At 44.0% G+C, this 24154-nt stretch overlaps 1 protein-coding gene across 1 annotated transcript in view; it reads left to right on the forward strand.

The window, feature by feature from the left end:
• LOC121531214 (SH3 and multiple ankyrin repeat domains protein 3-like) overlaps positions 1-24154 on the forward strand; it is a 159458-nt gene that overhangs the window by 42801 nt on the left and 92503 nt on the right. The window contains exon 10 of the mRNA XM_045204981.1: positions 13534-13715. Within this exon, the coding sequence (XP_045060916.1) occupies positions 13534-13715 (182 nt within the window). The remainder of the gene's footprint in view (positions 1-13533; positions 13716-24154) is intronic.

Raw genomic sequence — 24154 nt, forward strand, 5'->3', positions numbered from 1 at the left:
TTGGTTGGGTCTAATTGTGTTGCTGTCCTGGGGCTCTGTGGGGTCTGTTTGTGTTTGTGAGCAGAGCCCCAGGACCAGTTTGCTTAGGGGACTCTTTTCCAGGTTCATCCCTCTGTAGATGATGGCTTTGTTATGGAAGGTTTGGGAATCGCTTCCTTTTAGGTGGTTGTAGAATTTAACTGCTCTTTTCTGGATTTGGATCATTAGCTGGTATCGGCCTAATTCTGCTCTGCATGCATTATTTGGTGTTTTACGTTGTACACAGAGGATATTTTTGCAGAATTCTGCATGCAGAGTCTCAATTTGGTGTTTGTCCCATTTTGTGAATTCTAGTAGATTGGGATTCAAATACTCAAACATGGACATATGAATGGACTGGAGGAAGTTGAACAAGGACGGTGTGGAAATTCACACACACTCTCTTTCTCTCACACACACATGAAAACTATTCAATCAACAAGAATGTATCCATTCATACAATTCCAAAAGCATGCTTCCACCGCTCCTATTCCTTTATTTTCCTTCCTAAATTTGTGCTACCTTGAGTTGCAGATATTCAACGAGAGGCTACTTCGGACATATACCTCGTCAACTATATACCGAGAGGTAACATACAATTGAATGTATATTCTACAATCTCACAGTTCCTTGGAACTGACCTGAAAATTCACCTAGTGACTTCCCAGGATTTGTGGCCCATCTAATGATCGCCTCATTTGAGGGCTTCCGTAGATCAGCGACGTCCTAATCAGTATACCTTTTTCCTTAGTTCCTTGTCCCTTATTCCTTTATTATATTCCTTTTTCCTTTAATTTTATTCAAGCCAAATTTCCCTGGGCCCAGTGTTATCAATTCCTTTTTTTCCTTTGATCCTGTATTATATACACACTCCCCCCTGTTTGCGTTGTTTCCAACGCAAAAAAAAGTAGAAATTTTGAACGGAATCCCATCACACAGCAATCACAGCATGGCTCACACAGGTTGTTCACAGTGCGTCCCCCCAACGCACACACAGCTACACAAACTGACCAGCGCCCAAAGTTGTGAGAAAGCTCACCTTATCTGCCGGCCTCTGGAGCGAGAGTCAGTTCGGAGCCCATGATGTAACGCTGAAATAGACGCAACTCGTCCCAAAATCCTCGTCGCCAATTTCTGTGGTGGCCGAACAATGCTGCGATGATGTGTTGATAAGAAATCCGCTGACACTGTACTTTGATTATAAAGGTTTATTATATCAAAGATTTCAGCATCAATTTACAGACTTCTGCAGAATCTGGAGAGCAACAAACCCAATCTCAAATATGATCACTCTCCCCGTCCCTTTGTTCAAACATGGTATATATCCTATGCTTCATGTAACATAAGATGGCGTGTTTTGAATAGAACAATCCCTGGCCTCCACATATCCCAATGTCCTCTGTCTTAGGGGGGCCCTATAGTAATATTTTCCAGATGTTTCAGCAAAGCAGAGTATGCAAACCTCAGCCAAAGTTATAGAATGTTCAGATACTACAGGTGTGCAGGGTGAATACTTGTTCTGTCGTACGGTAATTTGGTAAAAAGCCCATTTGACATTTGCTCAGTACATTGTTTTTTCTGAGGAAATGTACGAGTCTGCTGTTAATGATAATGCAGAGGATTTTCCCAAGGTTGCTGTTGACGCATATCCACGGTAGTTATTGGGGTCATATTTGACTCCACTTTTGTGGATTGGGGTGATCAGTCCTTGGTTCCAAATATTGGGGAAGATGCCAGAGTAAAGGATGATGTTAAAGAGTTTAAGTATAGCCAATTTATATTTATGGTCTGTATATTTTATCACTTCATTGAGGATACGGTCAACACCACAGTCCTTATTGGGTTGGAAGGTTTGCATTTTGTCCTGTAGTTCATTCAATATAATTGGAGAATCCAGTGGGTTCTGGTGGTCTTTAATAGTTGATTCTAATATTTGTATTTGATCATGTATATGTTTTTGCTGTTTGTTCTTTGTTATAGGGTCAAAAAGATTGGAGAAGTGGTTTACCCATACATCTCCATTTTGGATAGACAACTCTTCGTGTTGTTGTTTGTTTAGTGTTTTTCAATTTTCCCAGAAGTGGTTAGAGTCTATGGATTCTTCAATTATATTGAGCTGATTTCTGACGTGTTGTTCCTTCTTTTTCCGTAGTGTATTTCTGTATTGTTTTAGTGATTCACCATAGTGAAGGCGTAGGCTCAGGTTTTCTGGATTTTTGCTTGGTTTCTCAATTTCTTTCTTAGGTTTTTGCATTCTTCTTCAAACCATTTTAATTGTTGTTAATTTTTTTTGGTTTTCTGTTAGATCTTTTTTTTTTTTTTGATAGGGAAGCTGAGAGGTCAAATATACTGTTTAGGTTTTCTACTGCCAAGTTTACACCTTCACTATTACAGTGAAATGTTTTGTCCAGGAAGTTGTCTAGAAGGGATTGAATTTGTTGTTGCCTAATAGTTTTTTGGTAGTTTTCTACAAAACTTTCCTTCCATCTATAGCATATCTTAATATTATTCAGTTCCTTTTGCTTTGATGCCTCATGATTGAGTATTGCTCTGTTCAAGTAGACTGTGCTTTTGCTGTGATCTGATAGGGGTGTCTGTGGGCTGACTGTGAACGCTCTGAGAGACTCTGGGTTGAGGTCAGTGATAAAGTAGTCTACAGTACTACTGCCAAGAGATGAGCTATACCTACCATAGGAGTCTCCGCGAAGCCTGCCATTGACTATGTACATACCCAGCATGTGACAGAGCTGCAGGAGTTGTGACCCATGTTTGTTGGTTATGTTGTCGTAGTTGTGCCTAGGGGGGCATATAGGGGAGGGAATGCTGTCACCTCCAGGTATGTGTTTGTCCCCCTATGTGCTGAGGGTGTCAGGTTCTTGTCCAGTTCTGGCATTTAGGTCCCGCAGGTCTGGGAGAGTGTCTCGCTGGTCTGGGCGGGGTGTCTATTGATCTGTTGTTCCTGTGTGAGATTTTGGGGCTGCGGTTGAGGGCGATGTCCTTTAGGGTCCAGGCAAAGGTGGGCACTGCTGCCTTGTATAGGTGGACCTGTTCGTGAAGGCTGCTCAGAGGGGGTGGGATTCCGTGGGCTTGGGGTTCTTCATTTATTTGTCCGGCTGTGATGTCGAGGCTATGGTCAGGGTCCAGGGTGGACTGTTCTGCTGTGGTGTCGAAACTTTGGTCACGATCTGAGGTGGGCTGTTCTGCTGGCTTCTCTGTGGGGGTGGCCAGCTCTCTAATGGGTTGTTCTCTGTCACCCGTCATCGTTCTCACCTTCTCCTCCAGCACTCTGATCCTCTCCTGTAGTGCTCTGTTCTTCTCCTGCTCCTGCTCTTTCTCCTGTTGATGTTGTCTCACCACAGTCCAGAGTGCAGATATGTCTCTCTCTACCTCCAGCTCTCTGGGTCTGGTTAATGGGGTGTTGTTGTGCTGGACTGTTGTCTGGGTCTGTGCTGACTGGAGTGTGTTTACCTGCTGTTCCAGCTCCACCTGCCTTACCTCCAGCTGGGTGAATTTATCCTTCATTTCAATTAGGGAGTAGTACTCTGTGCTGGGAGGTTGACTTTCTGCTTGGGGTTGCTCGTCTGTGTGGTTATATAATGAAGAGGTCTGGTCTGACCCGCTCGGGGTGGGGGTATCTTTCTCAAGGGAGAGCTTCTCCTGCTGAGCTATTTCTTTGATTAGGTGAAAGTTCAGATGAAACTGTTTGGGGTTGCCATGTACCAATAATGTTCCAGACTTGTAGAGATTTATATTGGCTGAATCAGAGTCCTCTTTGTCTTAGTATCCTGAGTTTCCACCCATCGCCAACACCCACCCTCTTAACAGAGGGGTAGTGTGTTAATATAGCACTGCGCCATGCTGGGGGATGGTCTGTGTGGAAGATTAAGTTGCTTATGTTCCCATTTTTATAATAGTCAGCAAAAAGTGTTTCTTGATTTTCCATAAGGAGGTTCTTTTTGTACTCTTTTCATGCCTTATAATTTTTTACATCCAGATGGTACTGTATGCTAATAACCTCTGAGCAGCGGTAGGGGGCTTCAAAGGCCTCTGTATTTGGGTGGGGTAGGCTGTGGAACTCTCCTGCCGTTGTTGGGCTCAAGGGCTTCGACACCTCTCGCTTCAAACCTCAGTGCTAATTGAATTTGCAGTCAGATATACTGTCCTGGCAAGCTTGGCAGCCTTAACTTAGCCTTCAGTCCTTATAAAGTAAAATATATAATTGTAGTGTATTTTTCTTCTTGGTTGTAAAAGTAGCTTCAAACTAAACATTACTCACTCAGTTCCAGGTTGGAATAGACATTTGCTGTATAGATTGGATCTCTGGTAGTAGGAATCATTCCAGGTAATTTTGTCCAAAATCAGGTTGTAGGTTTGGAGTTTTGATTTGGAGTGAAGGTTATGTTGTGGATGGTAGTATCCTGTGTATTTCCTTGCCGAAAAAATCCAAGTTTATCTAACTCTAAATCTATATTTTTGTAAAAACAAGCTGAAAAATGCAGGAGCTCATCTGGTCTCTCTCTCTCTTTCTCTCTCTCTCTCTCTCTCTCTCTCTCTCTCTCTCTCTCTCTCTCTCTCTCTCTCTCTCTCTCTCTCTCAGTCCTCCTCCCACGCGCCATCTCTCCCTCTCCATCAGTCTCTCTCCATCTCTCACTCTATGACCGTCTGTCCGCCCCGTGGTAGCTCCAGGGGCATTTTGGGTACCAGGGAAGTGTGAAATTAGTTTGGCCGGCAGTGGCCCGCCCCTACGGCCAACACAACGACTTCCTGTGGAACATGGCATCACTTCCTCTCACACCAGAGTGGGTGGTGCTGTCAGGAGTCCAACACTGTTGCCAGGGGGCATCTGGGAATGGTGGAATGGTTGGGAAAGGTTGTAATTTAGATACATGAAATGGTTGTGTGTCACAATGTGAGTGAGTTATCTATACCATTGAAAACCAAGATGACACCATTGATTTCAATGGCAGTTGGTAATAGGCCCCTTTCCTATTTTCCTCTGCTTTCTCCATCTGTCCCCTATACATTCTCTTTCTCACCTTTCTTTTCACCTTTCCCTCTCTTTCTCACATCCTCTCTTTCATCCCTTATCCACTGACACTTCCTGTCCTCCCTCTCTCTCATCCCTCGTTCTCCCTGTATTAGTCACACTAGGGGCTGTTGGAGTGTAAATTATCCATGGATTCTTACTGCTGCCAAGAGGCTGAGAGAAAGAAAAAGAGAGTGTGAGCGGGATAGAGAGAAAGAGTGTGTGAGAGAGAGGGGAAGAAAGAGAGAGAGAGAATCTCCTGAGTCCAGCGTAGAGAATCCACATTAAAGGAGGACATGGCGGAATCGATCCGAACGCATCATAATCCGCATCATCAAAAGGCGACACAGTTCAGCCAGCATTGAGCCGTTTGGCTGCTAATCCCCCCACTTTGGAACATAGTTTGGATGCACGCACGCATGCACACACATTAGTGAGATAAGATGTACTCTCCCCAGGAGGACATTTAGTCCTGCATAATCAATGGCTGCTGTATTTCTGTGGTTAAGATAAATCAGCGATGATACAGATCTATGTTATACATAACTTAAAACACACACAACTTTATCTTCATTAGGTGAGCGTCTTGGCCAGTTGCCCACTTAACTTACCATGACACTGTATCATATAACACTACTGTCAGTCATCCTAAGATTACATCAGCTGTTTATAACATCTGTAATGTCAACCTTGTTATAAAAGAGGGTTAAAAATGTGTTAGCAAAATATTTTGTACATACGGTTATTTGTACAGCCAGGTCACGGTGATACAAGTCAGTATTCGATGTCCATCCATGTCTGAGGATGTTGGAAGATGACGTGGAAACTGGCCACTAAGGGCAACAGTGAGCGCAGTTACCTTCAAGTAGGTAGGGTGTTGTGGATGGTGGATGTGTGTAAGCATCTGCCTCTGGTGCCAAAGGTTGCATGTTCGAATCCAGCAATCGAAAGTTGTTTTTGAGATTTTAGTTTTAAGCCCAGACCTTAACCCTTACCTTAACCATTCTGAGTTAATACCTAACCTTAAAAATTCGGAGTTAATGCCTAAAATTTACCTTAAACACTTCAAATCAAATCACATTTTATTTGCCACATGCGCCGAATACAACAGGTGTAGACCTTACAGTGAAATGCTTACTTACAAGCCCTTAACCAACAATGCAGTTGTTAAGTAAAAAATAGATAAGTAAAAAATTAAAAATAGCAAATAACTAAACAGCAGCAGTAAAATAAAATAACAGTAGGGAGGCTATATACAGGGGATACCGGTACAGAGTCAATGTGCGGGGGCACCGGTTAGTCGAGGTAATTGAGGTAATATGTACATGTGGGTAGAGTTAAAGTGACGATGCATAAATAATAAATGGAGTAGCAGCAGTGTAAAAAAGGTGGTTGGGGTTGGGGTGGGGTGGGGTGGGGTGGGGGGGGGGCAATGCAAATAGTCTGGGTAGCCATGATTAGCTGTTCAGGAGTCTTATGGCTTGGGGGTAGAAGCTGTTAAGAAGCCTTTTGGACCTAGACTTGGCGCTGCGGTACCGCTTGCCGTGCGGTAGCAGAGAGAACAGTCTATGACTAGGGTGGCTGGAGTTTTTGACAATTTTTAGGGCCTTCCTCTGACACCGCCGGGTATAGAGGTCCTGGATGGCAGGAAACTTGGCCCCAGTGATGTACTGGGCCGTACGCACTACCCTCTGTAGTGCCTTGCGGTCGGAGGCCAAACAGTTGCCATCACAGGCAGTGATGCAACCAGTCAAGATGCTCTCGATGGTGCAGCTGTAGATCTTTTTGAGGATCTGAGGACCCATGCCAAATCTTTCTCCTGAGGGGGAATAGGCTTTGTCGTACCCTCTTCACGACTGTCTTGGTGTGTTTGGACCATGATAGTTTGTTGGTGATGTGGACACCAAGGAACTTGAAGCTCTTAACCTGTTCCACTACAGCCACGTCGATGAGAATGAGGGTGTGCTCAGTCCTCTTTTTTTCCTGTAGTCCACAATCATCTCCTTTGTCTTGATCACGTTGAGGGAGAGGTTGTTATCCTGGCACCACACGGCCAGGTCTCTGACCTCCTCCCTATAGGCTGTGTCATTGTTGTCGGTGATCAGGCCTACCACTGTTGGGTCGTCGGCAAACTTAATGATGGTGTTGGAGTCGTGCCTTGCCATGCAGTCATGGGTGAACAGGGAGTACAGGAGGGGACTGACCAAGCACCCCTGAGGGGCCCCCGTGTTGAGGATCAGCGTGGCAGATGTGTTGTTATCTACCCTTACTACCTTGGGACGGCCCATCAGGAAGTCCAGGATCCAGTTGCAGAGGGAGGTGTCCCAGGGTCCTTAGCTTAGTGATGAGCTTTGAGGGCACTATGGTGTTGAACGCTGAGCTGTAGTCAATGAATAGCATTCTCACGTAGGTGTTCCTCTTGTCCAGGTGGTAAAGGGCAGTGTGGAGTGCAATAGAGATTGCATCATCTATGGATCTGTTGGGGCGGTATGCAAATTAAGTGGGTCTAGGGTTTCTGGGATAATGGTGTTGGTGTGAGCCATGACCAGCCTTTCAATGCACTTCATGGCGACAGACATGAGTGCTACGGGTCGGTAGTCATTTAGGCAGGTTATCTTAGTGTTCTTGGGCACAGGACTATTGTGGTCTGCTTGAAACATGTTGGTATTACAGACTCATTCAGGGACATGTTGAAAATGTCAGTGAAGACACTTTCCAGTTGGTCAGCGCATGCTCGGAGTACACGTCCTGGTAATCCATCTGGCCCTGCGGCCTTGTGAATGTTGACCTGCTTAAAAGTCTTACTCACATCGGCTACGGAGAGCCTGATCACATAGTCATCCGGAACAGCTGATGCTCTCATGCATGCTTCAGTGTTGCTTGCCTCGAAGCGAGCATAGAGGTGATTTAGCTCGTCTGGTAGGCTTGTGTCACTGGGCAGCTCGCGGCTGTGCTTCCCTTTGTATTAATAGTTTTCAAGCCCTGCCACATCCGACGAGCGTCAGAGCCGGTGTAGTACGATTCAACTACTCTCTTTGCCTGTTTGATGGTTCGTCTGAGTGCATAGTGGGATTTCTTATAAGCGTCCGGGTTAGAGTCCCGCTCCTTGAAAGCGGCAGCTCTACCCTTTAGCTCAGTGCGGATGGTGCCTGTAATCCATGGCTTCGACGTTTGACGTATGCAACAACCTCAAAATTTGACCTTTGAGAAACATGGATGAACGTCTAATTCTGATGTGAGACTGTGAGAGCTAGTTGGTTTGTATCAATAACATTGTCAATGTGGATACCTGATATGATGATGATATATTAGTTATTTATTTCTCCATTTTAATCTGAGGTAGATGTTTGGATGAGGTATTGATTATGAGGTAATCTGTTTGGGGTTTAGTTAGAGGCAATGTGCCTTAGAGTTGTTGTGTCTGCTTAGCGTCTGCAGCTAGCTGCTTTCACAGACACTATGATCTTTTGAAAACAACTCTAATGTTCTCTTTTACCAACAGATTACCACACAATGTCATAACCATGGCTATTCACATGCATGCAGTGATGAGGGAGAGAGAGAGAGGTGCTGAGATAGAGAGAAAACAGTGGTAAAATAGCTTTGTTCAGGTGCAGCTATGCAGAGAGAAAGACGGAGAGAATTAGCTGGTCATTAGGATGCAGAGTATGATGATGATTATGATTGTATTTTATAATGGGATGAACCCACCTTATGGAGGGAAACCTATTTGTGTGAGGGCCATTTGCACGAGAAGGGTGATTGTGCGCACACGCCTGTGCGTGTGCGTGCGTGTGTGTGCGTGCGTGCATGACATGCATGTGTGTGCCTGCATGACATGCATGTGTGGATGTATTTAAAGAAGCCTCTTATGTGGTATTATCTGTGATAATGTGGTATTATCTGTGATAATGTGGTATTATCTGTGATAATGTGGTATTATCTGTGAAATACAAAATGTTGCAGACTATACAGCTCTGGTTTAAGCCTGTACAGCGACATGCATTGGCATCAACACAACACAACAGTATAAGAAGTTGATGGTTATTGGGAGAGAAGTTATTATAGATGTAGATGGTCATCCATACAATGAAATGAAGACTTATTGGTTCAATATCTAATATATCATATATGATACTGTTAAAATGCATAGTAATGTAATATTCAACATAGAAGAATGGAATGTCCTTCCAATATAATATACTATGGTTTATGCCTGTAAAATCCAACGATCTTCTATCGTTATTTACCTTATCTCCTGTAGAACAAACTTCAGTTGTACTGTTGACTAGTCATCAAGTTCACCAGATGTATTATATTTTCCTGTATCGACAGTTACCACGGTTACAGAAGCAGTGTCCTAAGGAAAAGGGAATGTTGTTGTGCACAATAGGGAACATGTTATATAGGAAGAGATGGAAGGAAAGAGAGATGGAACAAAGGAGGGAGTGAAGGAGGGACAGAAAAGGATGAGAGCCTTGTAGTTGTTCATTTTTACTTTATTTAAATGGTGTGTCTGAAGGTGTGTGTGTTTTGCGGGCTACACCTCTACAGTAATGTATTCATATATGTGTCTGAAAGGTGGTTAAAGCTCCAGTCATTCATACTGCAGTTAATAGGCCTCCTGTAGCTCAGTTGGTAGAGCATGGCGCTTGCAACACCAGGGTTGTGGGTTCGATTCCCACGGGGGGCCAGTATGAAAAATGTATGCACTCACTAACTGTAAGTCGCTCTGGATAAGAGCATCTGCTAAATGACTAAAATGTAAATGTAATTGAGATAGTGTTGTTCCTGCATGTCCCCCACCATACACACGCACAGACACACACACTGAGAGGTGGGCTATTGTAGCAGTGTAAACACAGGCCATTAAAGGGGAGGACAGGTGGAGATCAATCTAGAGTCTACAGGGACCAACACACACACACACACACACACAACCTCCTCCAGCCCAGCTGCAAGGAACAATCAGAGGATCTGCCACAACAGAGGTCAGACCATCTAACGTACCATTACAGCTCTGTGAGTGTCAAGGGTTGGAACAGAACCGGAAAATAACAAAATTATTTGAGGAACAGAACCCAAACCGGAAACAAAAGTCATCTATACTGTTCCGGAACAGAATCGTTATTTTAAAAGCATGGGAACCGGTTATTAACGTTATTTTACGTTCCAGGCATTTTTTTCCAGTCCCACAAAAATAGCAACAAAGCGTCTATGCAAAGCACTCACTGTCACTCAGAAACGTATTCCAGCGTCTACCTGCCAGCTGGAAATCTTTGCCAGTGTGTTTGTAGGCTACCTGCTCCTCACCTTTGAAGCAAAGGTTTCTGTAGCGAGCATGAATCAGAAATTACGGAGAGATGTTTAAAAGAATAGATTAACTTTTCAATGCTAGTTAAGGATACTATAGTTATCACGTTTCCCATTGGATTTCTTAACTACACAAAGGTAAGACGTGTTTTTAATTCTAGTGCTGCTCTGCACACACAAGCTTGTTAGCTAGCTAGCTAATGTTAGCTCTGGTCCAGTGTTAAACCAACTCAGAAATTCGAAGACATTCAAAGTTCCTCCATAGAAGCCGCTCCTCCGTAGGTATAATTCTGTGGGCCTAATTCAGATAAGTCATAACAAGATGCCCAGCGCGTCAAGGCAAGCTCCCTCCATCCTCTCTCGTTCTCTCCTCACCCACAAAATTTCAGTTGCATCTCGCGCCCTACACTGTGACTGGCAGCACAGTGTGTGTGTGTGTTTGTCTTTCATTATGATTAAACCATGCTGTTACAGCAAAATACAATTTGCTCTTAACGACTTTCCTATACAGATGAAATAGCTTCCCCACTCCATAGCAAGCTGCTCTATCCGCACTGATTGGTGAAGTCATTTAATGTTGCGCAGAAAGGAACAATATAAACCAGTACCTTTTTTGGGTTCAAACCAGTTCAGAACTTTATTTTCCTGCTTGGAACAGTGGAACGGAAGGAAGAAATAGTGGTTCTGTTCAGAACAAAACTATTTGAAAATAATTTCAGTTCCAACCCCCGGTGAGTGTGAGTGTGTGCATGTGTGTGTGTGTGTGTGTGTGTGTGTGTGTGTGCGTAAGTAAGCATTTCAATGTTAGTCTACACCTGTTGTTTTTGCGAAGCAAGTGACAAATACAATTTGATTTGATTTGATTTGTGTGTGTGTGTATTTTTGTATAACATGGATGGTCCAGACCAGTTTGTAACAGCATTTAGAGATGTAGTTGAATTGCCTGTTATAAAACGAAGTAATATGTGTGAATACACATCCGTTTAGCTATAGGCTTAATTAGGTGTGGAAGCCAACTTATAGCAACAGCTCTATTTCCTCGTTTAGCCTTATCCCTCTCTTTTTATCTTATTCTGCCTGTACCACTGTCTCTCCTGCCCACTTTAGCTTCTTATTTCATCTCTCTCTTTTCCCTCGCTCTTCCTCCCATTATCCCTGTCTCTCTCTCTCCTCCTTCCTCCCTCCATCTCTCTGCTCTCCTCTCTCTCCCTCCCTCCCTCTCCCTCCACCCCTCCATTTTACTCTGTGTTGTATTCAGTGTGCAGAGGGTGGAGTGTCCTGGGCTCAGGCATTAACATGCGGCAGGCAGCCATTCCAGCCTCTCCTCTCCACTCTCTCTCTCTCCTCTATCTCCTCCTCTCCTCTCTCCTCCTCTCCCTCCGCTCAGTCCCGAGGTAATTGGAAAACCATCACCAAGCCGCTGCTTCGAAGGAGAGAGAGAAGGGTAGAGGGAGAGAGAGGGAGAGAAAAGGGGAGAGAGGCAAGGCAGCGGGAAAGATGGAGAGAGGAGAATGAATGAATGACTGAAGGGTTACGAGTGATTGATACCACACAGAGACAGAAAGGGAGAGAAAGGAAGAAGGGAAAGAGAGAAAGGGAGAGAGGAGAGAGGGGAGGGGTAGATATAGAGTGAGGGGTTTTCACACAGACACATGTCACATGATACCCACAATGTACACACATATGTAAACACAGTCACACAGACACACACACATAAACACACAGATGCAAGATAGAAAACAGATTGATTCATGAATCACTGTATCCATGATTTTGCAGGACAAAAGATAAAGCAGAGGGAGGGAGGGAGGGAGGGAGGAGAAAAGCAGCTGTAAGAAGGATGGGAGGGTGAGTGTTGAGGACACAGACAAACAGGTAGCAGTGTGATACAGGGTGGAGCTCACATGTGCGCATACACACACACACACACACACACACACACACACACACATACACACACAGCTGCAGCAGTAGTGATGAATACCAGGAGAACCTCTGCTTCGGCTCTATTAGAATTCACCAGCCGCCTCCCTCAGAGAAATGAAGGGAAGGTAGAGAGAGAGAGAGAGAGAGAGAGAGAGAGAGAGAGAGAGAGAGAGAGAGAGAGAGAGAGAGATGGGGGGCAGAAAGGGGGAGAGAGAAAAGGTTATTCAAGGCGATTCCCCCCAACACACACACCAACCTGCCCCGGGGAGCAGTGGCGCATGCACACACACACGCAGGCAGACAGGCTGGAGGAGATCAATGGTGCTGTAGGGTGTGTGTGTATGTCGGCACACTATGTTCGCGACAAGCTGTTGCTAGCGTATGTTGTGCTAGCGGAGGTGTAGTGTTAGCAGTAGCAGAGGGGGCAGCCTGCTTGTGTGTTGGGTAGAATGCTCGGAGAGAGCTGTATGAGTGTGTGTGAGCCGTCAGAGGGAAGGGGAGCCGCCAAGTGCAGTAGCGGTAGCAGCAGCAGGGTTAGCAGCAGCGTCGTCGCAAGTGTGTGTGTGTGTGTGAGTGTGTGTGAGCGGGCGCGTGTGTGTGAGGGGTGGAGGGGAGTGGAGAGGGACTCCCAGGAGAAGGAGTCTTGGTCGGGGAGAAGAGCCAACCTCTCTCCCTCTCCTCCACGGCAGGACCTAGACCTCCAGAGCCAGGGGAGTATGTGGGATCTGTAACCCAGCCTGGAGCACTGGAGGCTGTAAAGACGCGGGGATCTCTTCCCCTCTCTGGAGGGTTGTTCGGTCAGAGCGGGAGCTCAGGATATGTGTGACCCAGGGGGACTGCCAGACGGATCTGAGAGACAGAGACGGGAACGATTCCATTACTGCTAACCGTTAACACTACTGCTCCTGCCTTGGAGAGGACGAGGAGGAGAGGAGAAGAGGGGTGGAGGGAGGGGGACAAGGGGATTTTGTGTTTGCTGTAACGGAATAAGAGGAAGAGCAACAGAGAGAAGGATTTAGAGAAGGAGGGGAGAAGGAGTGACCTCTCATCCCATGACTTTCCCTCAAGGTTTGCTTTGGGACTGTTGACTGTTGACCACTCCGACAGACTTATCTTACAACCGGTCACTGTGACAACCATCAGGTTGTTGCTGTGTTACTGTCCCCTTGGCGACCGATCATGTCGGTAACCACCGGCTTTGGCTACCAGCTGCCTGGCATTACCACGGTAACCTATGTATTTGTTTACAGCCCGGGCACGGTGCAGCGGAACCCCAGTCCTCCCACCCACACCCCTCCTGCCATTGCCGGTGCCAGCGGGCCCAAACGGAAACTCTACAGCGCCGTGCCGGGACGTACCTTCATCGTGGTCAAACCATACACGCCACAGGGCGAGGGAGAGATCCAGCTGAACCGTGGCGAGAGAGTGAAAGGTTAGTACACTATGAGTGTTCATAAAGTGGTTATAATGACCTGTCATGACCTGGTATGACCACTTTTGACATGTGTGTTATTAAACTCTAGGCATCTCAGATGTAGGAAGGAATTTAGAATGATAAAACAGACATATCTTATTCTAGGAAACCAACAACTCTTACTGTTGCCTTGGGAACACACCATTTTATTCTGTCTATAAAATAATGTGAAAAACTATATGCTGAGTATGTCTGGCTCTAGTTTCTAGTCTCAGGCAAGGTCAGACATCACACGAGCGTGGTTCACCAAACCACTTCCGCTACTCTTGTCAGTGGTGTATGTAGGTAAATGGATGTGACAGAAGGTGTGTTTTAACAGTAGAGGCACTACAGCGCTAAAAGGACGGGTCAGCCATACATTACACTTACATGACATGGTTAAAGGTCACTCCACTACTCTCATTTTGTTCATGCCCTGTAATGTCACTTCACCACCGGAAAGTGATACATTTGTCATCTAATGCATCTGAAGCGTTTCTGTTTCAGTGTGACTTCATCAGCATTGTCATGGGTTGAATCCTAACGTGAGATACTGTATGAACGCATAACTGCTCACGAACATTAGTTATGTGTTACGTGTGCATATCTTAAGCTTGGATTCAGCCCTACAGGATGTCTATGTATTCTGCAGCTCATAATCATAATGGTGCTGTAGTTACAGTGTCGTGTGTGTTCTCTTCTCCATCCATGCCTCACTCCAGACTATGACTCTAGTGACGTAGAAGGTAAAACGTCACAACATTCTTCAACATTACTGTCACCCCGTCTCTCTCTCTCCCAATCACCTCTATATCCAAACCCACACCTCTCCTTCCCCAGACAACTGTTGTGTTTGGTTGTTGGTTGAGGAGGGAGTGTGTGTGTGTACAGTTGGTGTGTGTGTATTCTACATAAGTTGCTGCCTATATAAGTGCATGGCCTCTATTGCCCAATCCCAAATTGACGCCTAGCCCTTACCCCATATGCACATTTGATAGGATTTGATAGGTGTAACCAATATGGTAATAGCTCCACTGGATTTTGTCACCATATTGCTTATGTAGCAGATGAGGATCTGTGAAACTCACTCCTCAGCCTAAAGTGTCTCCACTTACGCTACCGAATAGCTAGCTTTTCGGTGGCACGACTGGGTAAGACGCTTCAGGAGGGTGGTCACGTGTGTTGGCGAGGCAGAGGTCCTGGGTTTGAGCCTCGGTATGAGCCGAATCAGAGGAAGCAGTGCTCACTAAGCAAGCAGCGTAATGTCCTTTACATTTACATCTATCAAAGCCTCTCAGATATCCACAAGTGCATAGGGGGTAGGGGTTAGGGGTTGAATACAGTTTGGGGAAGAGCATACACCAACCTTGTACTCCCTCCTCAGAGTGATTATTCTTCCTGTGTGCAACGTAGTTTATCTTCCCTCTTCTACACATGCCTACAGGGTGAAATGTGTGTGTTCACTGCTTTTACTCTCCTACAGGCTCTTAAACACACACCCATGACCACCTCTCCCCGAAAGGCATAGATACCGCACTTACCTCTTTACCACATATCCTGGTTTATGGTGTGATACACTCCCACCCCTAAACTGTGTGTTTGATGTTGATGGAAACTGTTGTTGTTTATGATGCCCAGGCAGATGTTGTGGAAAACAACACAGTGTGGTGAGTACTATGAATAGAGCAACTCAGTGACCCAGTCTGATATGAGAACTGATAATAATTACGTTGACACAGATCACAAATATGATGAGTATATCCCTTATCCCACCCACAGAACTGTCCATCTCTGTTGAACACACATACACAATTAAATGCATTCACTTCTTTGCTCGTTTTCTTGCTTTGTTCAAGGTTATTCACATAGCCACGAACCTGAGAAATTATACTGTACATTACATTGAGAATGCAGTCGACGGTACTGTTTTGTTAAACACCAGTCCTGCAGTGGCAAGGCTATGTGAACTTTTCATACTAAAGGAAGCTATGCTGAATGACAATACATGACGCTGTGTGTACCATATGCTCTCAACTAGTGTTACAGTCAGTACATGTGACTCATGCTGGAATTGAACCCACAGCCTTGGAGTTGCCGCACCGCGCTCCAGCCAATTGAGCCATCTGGCAGTGTTGCATAATACTGACCAACATGGCTCTGACTGTACACTGTTAGAAAAAAGGGTTCCAAAGGGTTTTTCGGCTGTTCCCATAGGATAACCCTTTTTGGTTCCAAGGAGACCACTTTTTGATTCCACGTATAACCCTTTTGGGTTCCACGTATACTGACAAAATATAAGGAAATCAATCAATTGAAATAAATAAATTAGGCCCTAATCTATAGATTTCACGACTGGGCAGGGGCCAGCCATGGGTGGGCCTGGGAAGGCATAGGCCCACCCACATGGGAGACTGGCGCACCCACTAGGGAGCCAGGCCCAGCCAATCAGAATTCGTTTTTCCCCACAAAAGGGCTTTATTACAGACAGAATTACTCCTCAGTTTCATCAGCTGTCCGGGTGGCTGGTCTCAGACGATCCCATAGGTGAAGAAGCTGGATGTGGAGGTCCTGGGCTGGCATGGTTACACGTGGTCTGCAGTTGTGAGGCCGGTTGGACGTGCTGCCAAATTCTCTAAAATGTCATTGGAGGCGGCTTATGGTAGAGAAATGAACATGCAATTCTCTGGCAACAGCTCTGGTGGACATTCCTGCAGTCAGCATGCCAATTGCACGCTCCTTCAAAACTTGAGACATCTGTGGCACATTTTAGAGTGGCCTTTTATTGTCCCCAGCACAAGGTACACCTGTGTAATGATCATGCTATTTAATCAGCTTCTTGATATGCCACACTTGTCAGATGGATGGATTATCTTGGCAAAGGAGAAATTCTCACTAACAGGGATGTAAACAAATGTGTGCAAAAAATGTGAGAGAAATAAGCTTTTTGTGCATATAGAACATTTCAGTGATCTTTTATTTCAGCTCATGAAGCTTGGGACCAACACTTTACATGTTGCGTTTATATTTTTGTTCAGCATAGAACCCTCTGTGGAAAGGGTCCTACATGGAACCCAAAAGGGTTCTACCTGGAACCAAAAAGGGTTCTTCAAAGGGTTCTGCTATGGGGACAGCCGAAGAACCCTTTTATGTTCTAGATAGCTCCTTTTTTTTCTAAGACTGTACTGTCCACTTCTCTGTCCACTAGTTAATGGATATAAGCTGTATCGAATGCCAATTAGAAGGCAAAAATCTTTTTTTCACTCTTCAGTTTTGCTAGTCTCCAGCTGGTCTTGTTGCTGCTAGCCTGCAGTGACCAGTCCACCTCACAGTGCATAGAGGGGGGTGTAACTAGAGAGGCCAGTCTCTGTGGATGGATGGTCTCCACTTTGATACATAATACATTCCATCTCATCTGCATTCATGAATGGATGAGTTGCTAATAGTTACAGGCCTCATTTCCACTGGGGGAAGAGAGGAGGAGAAAGAGGAGAGGTGAAAGAGAGGAAGCTTCTGTACCGTGATATATTCCTGGGGAGAAAAGGTTGGCAGATGCCAGAGCACATGTTCAGTTTCAGTGTGAAGGTATGCCATTGAAGGATAGGGATACTCTCCCCCATCTTCTACCTTTTACACTGTAAGAGTACTATTCACTTTAAACATCAACGCCCTACTTTAACCAGCTTTATCTGTAACAGCTGTTATTTCAAGTGCCTGGTTTTGTAGAGTGGTGTCCCTGACTTACTTTGTTGTTGAACCTCCATTTACTCACTCACATCAATCCTCCCTTTTATCATCCCCCCTATTCTTCTCTTGTCACTCTCTCATCCCTTCATCCTGTGACAACAGAAGAACACCTGTATGAGACACTGAGATTGGGTAAAACCAGCAGGCCTGCATGCTAACTCTCCTTTCATAGCCCACTGTGTGTTTGCTAGCATAGCTAGCTAGCCTTCCCCCGAAGGATTAGCATTGTGGCTAAACTAACCCTGTTAGTTGTTTGGTATGTAGGGTGAGCTGTGAGATGGTTTTGTAGCCTTTAGACCAGGGCTGTAATAAAACAGATAGTATGGATGAACATGGTCTTGTCGTACTCTCTGTCCTGTAGAGAATGGTGTTTCTCAGGGATCAGAAGGTAAACACAGCTGTACAACTCTACAGCCTCCAGGCATATTTACTGTACAATAGAAACCCTTAGAGATGGTTTCTCAGAAACAGATTAAGCTTAGTCCTGAACTAAAAAGCAATTTCAATGGCTTGATCAAACCTGGAAACCGGTCCTTAGTGTTTAGGAGTAGTGGCAGAGGCTTTAGCCATGGTTAGCACTGTGTAGTAGTTGGTATACCTTTTTTTTTTTTTTAGGGGGTAGATCAGCTTTGATATTGCAGATAGATTGTAACTTCCATCAATGTAATTGTCTGCATCACTTCCAATCCCCATATGTTTTTTTTCTTGCAAATATATATATATATATATATATATATATATATATATATATATATATATATATATATATATACATATATACATATACACATACATACATATAAATACATATACATACATATATATATATACATATCCTTAAAAATAATATTTTCCCTTTATTACTTTCCAACCGCACCACCCCTTCCCTAATTGGAGTAAACTAGTGAACAACAATGCTTAGGCCTCTACTTCCAGCTTATACGTACTATATACATTTTATGGACACAGTCAATTTTACAATAATTCTATTTTGTTTGTTTTTACTCCTGAACTTCCTCTACCCTCAACCTTTCCGATCATTTTCATGATGTCCATCCGGTTTGCTTCTATATGCCATATCTTTCTAACTGTGCTCTTTCACAAAAGCTCTCAACCTATAACCTATATACTTATTATGGACACAGTATGCTTTACATTAGTTATCTTGTTGTTATTAGTTGTTGTTAGCTGTTATTAGTCCCATCCTTTGGCTCCATTCAACACCTCCCATCTTTCTCTTAACACCATCCATATTGGATTTCTATTTGCCATATATTTTTCAACTGTATTGTAATGTTTCACAAAGGTTCTGAACCCTTCTATTCTCATTGTTTCTACAGATTGTAAATTGAAAATATTTTTTTTTGCTAAAAGTATTATTATATTATTGATCGATTGACTATGACTTTTCAGATCACCCAGTAGTGCTATCTGCAGGGTTAGCTCCAGGTAAATATTGCAATCCTTCAGCCATTGTAGTTTTGACTCTGTTTAAGTATATGACCAGCTTTGTACATCCTTCACTGTAATATGTGCATAGCACCCCCAAATCTATTTTTGTCGCTTTCATTGTCTTTCTTGCTTTCATTGTATTTCTAGCTTTCAATGTCTTTCACCTGTTGTCAGTCTTTCACATGTACTGTATCATTCCTCTACTCAAAATGATATGTAGCTGACTCCCAATTTGATGAAGAAGAACAAGGTAAATTCCATTCCTCCTCTCATCTGTAGTTTAGTCTACAGAAGGATAGTGGAAATAGCCCACAGAGGCATAGCTAGTCTATTGTAGTCTCCATATATGTGAGTGTACCTCTACAGACACCCTAAGACTCTCTGTGACCACTGTTGCACCACAAACTCAGCAGACAGTCATCTGATATACGGTCATCTGATGTGTGTGTGTGTGTGTGTGTGTGTGTGTGTGTGTGTGTTGATGAATAGAGGTGTCTGAGTGTATCTGGATGTATGTGTTGGTGAGGGATGGGGTGGTGGGGTCTGTTTATGTGTCTTGATCCAGTGGATATGTTAAGAGTTGACAATACCCCAGGGGCCTTCATTTCCCTCTACCTCGCTCTCTCCCCTCTCTGATGTAATCAGATAGCATCACCAGGATGGACACATCTCCATAGGCCACTTGCTGTCATCATAGAAACGGACAGAGACACTTCCCTTGTAACCTGGTCAAGCCACTAGACCATACACACACTCACACGCACATATGCACTCACACATGCACTCTAACACACACCGTCTTAACATACACACAACAACTAAACACACAAAGTACATCCTGCGACATAACCCATTATATTACAGGCTATTTTACCTAAAACAAACGCACACACACACACCTCTCCTCTGCACACCATTGTAAATCTTCTAGACAGCCGTGAAAATGAAACCGGCCCAAATAACGTTGAGATTAGACATTCACAAACATGATTAATGGTCTCAGGCCGCACCCAGTGTGTGTGGAATATTAACACTGATGTGGCCAGTGGCGGATACCTGGAGCGCGCACACGCACACACACACATACATTCACATGCAAACACACAAGCCGGTAGACACACATACACGGCCAAAAAACAGGCATTACTAATGATCTCAAGGGGAATGCAGGGTGATTTAACCATTACTGCAGTTATACAAGACCAGGCTTAAACCTTCCACTGGTGCTAATACTTGGTAAACCTGGACCCTTCATTGCTCAGGGCTTCTCTAGCGTGTTGGCACAGAGGCACAAATCTGTCTGTCTGTGTGTGTCTGTGTGCGTGTTGTTAGCCTTGAACTGAGTGCTGTAATGGGCACTCAGAGAAGCACAATAGATCATTTGAATGCAGCATTGTGACAATGCAGACACTCACACACACAGTGTTGTATTCCAATTTTGAAGACACAGATGTAGCTGTTTCTGAGACCAGAATGCATCTGTCTGTAACCAAGCAACAGGTGCTGAACACACTAACACAACGCAAATGTGACATATTGTTGTCCGTTAAAATGAAATACTCAATTTTCATGAATAACAAAAGTAAATGTATCAGATAAACCTACCATTTAAAAAACGAACAAAAAACAACAAATTATAATTCTCTGGAGAGTCATTTGAATTGTATAAGCTCAAAGGTTACTTATACCTCTGCTTTTGACACTTGTTTTTGGGACATTGAATGGCCAGAATACATTCAGATTGTAGTGGGTAGTGTATTTTCAAGCGTGTTCTCTAAAAAATGTAGTCCACTGCAATTTACACATTTTATATGTGCGTGTGTGTTTGTGTGTGTGTGTGTGTTTTTTAAATCTGAAACCTGGGTCGTTCCACCTCAAAAAGTACAAGAAAGAGGGTTTCGACACCCACCATCTCGGATTGTTCTGAAAGCATTCCTGCAACATTATGTTTTTGAAATATAATTTAATCTCTTAGAAATTAAGTTAATTGATTCCATCCAAATTGGCCATTTTAATTTATAGGATTCAGATAATATTCAATAAATATAGTACCTAACATCCGATTTGGACCAAACTTTTTTCTAACAATGAGTTAGACATGAGGAATCTAGTGGTCAGAACCTGGTAATATCGGGATGTACGATGGGACATAAACCTAACAGCTTCAATAACAACTGTATCTGAACAGGGGGGAAAAAACATCGCCAAATTCACTGAGAATACATTACATAGAATGAAGAAACAATACTCCGAGCCGCAGCTCCATACTACTTGTCAGACATAGAGAACTGATACTGTATAGTCGTTGTTGGGGTGTGGGGTCCGTGGGTGGCTTTTGACAATTTATTTGGATTCCTCATGTCTTACTCACTTTTTAGAAAAAAAGTTTGGTCCAAATCAGATGTTAGGTACTATATTTATTGAATATTATAGGAATCCTATAAATTAAAATGGCCAATTTGAGTGCAATCAATTAGCTTAATTTCTCAGAGATAAACTTATATTTCAACAAAATAATGTTGCAGGAATGCTAATCTTATCTGTTTCTAAATACAGAAACAATTTTCAGACAAATCTGAGATTGTAGGTGTCATGGTTTGCTGAAAAGACATGGGATGACCCACCTATCACATACACCGTGAGTGACGGCTACACAGTCCACACTCCCTCTCTAACACAGTTGTAAACTAGGAAGTATTTCAGCCTGCGTGATGATACCTGAGAAGGGGTAGGGAATAGGGATCGGGGAATTTGTAAAAAATAAATAAAACAAATAAAGTGACAGTGTAGCGATGTCATAGTGACCTGAGAGGATAAAGCTTATTGAGACTGTATTAATACTCATATTTGTGTGTTTGTGTGTGTGCATTGATATCAGTTGGGTCAGTGGCCTGGGGGAAGGACGAGCGTGTCACAGCTGACCTCTCTCTGTCCAATCAGAGACCCAGCAGGTAGCAAAAACCCGCCCACACACACCTGCACCCTGCTGACGACACCATCTGTCCCTCAATCACACACACACACACACACACACACACACACACACACACACACACACACACACACACACACACACACACACACACACACACACACACACACACACACACACACACACACACACACACACACACACACACACACTCACACATAGCATAAATAAACATGAACATTACATCAGGAACAGAAGTGTAAGCACCCTGACATTCCTGACAGGATTACTCTAAAACCATTACGTACAGTGTGTGCGTGTGTATGAGTGTGTACATATGTCTTCTGTACGCATACGTGAATGTGTATGTGTGTGTGTCTTTCCTTGTGTGTGTGTGTCTATATTGAATGTAATTGTGTACTCTAGCAAGTTTAAGCCTAGGTGTCTGCATGTGTATGTATGTCCAGACAGTGAGCCGTAGCAGGGAGGACACAGTAAGACTGCGAGATCAGGCTGCTAGAGAGGGGCGTGCACGGCAGGAATTGTGGGTACTGGTCATCTCCATCCAAGATATTCACGGTCAGGATGGCACTGGTGTTGAACTTCTCCACAGTGTTCATCTCCTACACACACACACACACACACACACACACACAAACAAACAAACACACAGTCATTGACAGCCTATGTCATCATGTGAGTGTTTACTAGGAGTACCAGTCCAGCTCATTAAGGTCTGATCATGTATCACAGAGTAAACACCATCAATCAACTGCTGTTAGCACACCTACTAACACACACACATGCAAACACACACACCACTGAAAAAAATAATCTATGAGAGATTAACAGACATTCTGTCAATGATCTAAGACCGGTCAATAGGTAATCACTAAACACTCAATCTCTATCAAACCCTAATGATTTTCTTTTAAACCTGTCAATATAAAGGTGTTCATGTTTTTGCCTGTTTTTTATCCACAGCCAGACTGTGCAGCAAGAAGGTATACACACATAGAATGAGTTAGTGAGTGCATTAAGGTGAGAATGAAAGAGAAAGATAGAAAGAAAAGGGAGGAGTTATCCAAATTGGATTTAGCAACTCTATTTTTGTCTTCACCTGGAGGCCAATAGAAATGGAGAAAATGACAAGAGAAAGGATAATAAATGAAATACAGGGACAGAATGAAAACGACAGACTTTTGTAGATCCCTTCAAGGTTGGGAGGGAGGAGAGGAGATGAGAGAGAAGGGCTCCCTCTGAGTCATACTTTGAGTTTTCCTCCCCCTTCCTTCTCTTCCCTCCTCCCCCTCCTCACTACTCTCACACTCCCCATCTCCAACCTCTCTACCTTTTTCTTACTTCTGTCCCTTCTTCCTCTCCGCCTGCTCTCTTGCTGTACATGCCTCCTCTGTCATTCATAAAAAAGCTCCCTCTGTCATACTCTCTCTTTCTTACTTGACTGAATCATCTTATCACTCACTCACTCACTCACTCTCTCTCTCTCTCTCTCTCTCTCTCTCTCTCTCTCGCTCTCTCTTACAGTGTGTGTGTGTGTGTTGAATACAGATGAGGTAGGGACTGCACCAGTCCCCAGCCCTCTCTGAACTGAAGGAGCCCTGAGAGCACACACCACACAAACATGCGCACACACACACATACACACACACACACACACACACACACACACACACACACACACACACACACACAGAAACAAACACAAACACACAGAGAGTCTCAGTCTTAGGAAAGCGTGACTATCTCAGTTTCACTCCGTTCTTCATCTACACTCGTCTGTGCCTCTGGGGTCCACTCTGCTCCTCCATTCCTTCTTCAATCCCGCTTTACTCCTCCTCACCTCTAATCTATCTCTTCTCCTCTTCCTATTCCTCCTCTTCTGCTTGTGATAAGATTAGAGCTATCAGTCCTATACTCTGCTTTATGTGGCAGTTAATGAATGAATGATGTTCTCTGCATTCTGGGATATGTTAGTCTCGGTAATCCCAGACCTATGGCAATAGCATCATGTTGGATTTTCTTGGCAGTATAATTATTTTGGGGGAAGGGTGCTCTTCAGACAGACAACCATCCCAACAGATTATGAATTTGGGGACACATCAGCGGACACAATGCGGACACAGATAGCTAGGCTAATTTTAGCCACAGCCAGTCAGTGGTTGTAAGCCTGTAACGCTAACGTCATAGCACATGCGATCTACTCACTTGCGAAATACACTCATTGAAACCTCTGCGAGCTTTATCTAGCTAGCTACCGGAAATGTTTACA

Source organism: Coregonus clupeaformis, chromosome 19 (genome assembly GCF_020615455.1).
Source record: "Coregonus clupeaformis isolate EN_2021a chromosome 19, ASM2061545v1, whole genome shotgun sequence".
NCBI classification, from domain to species: domain Eukaryota; kingdom Metazoa; phylum Chordata; class Actinopteri; order Salmoniformes; family Salmonidae; genus Coregonus; species Coregonus clupeaformis.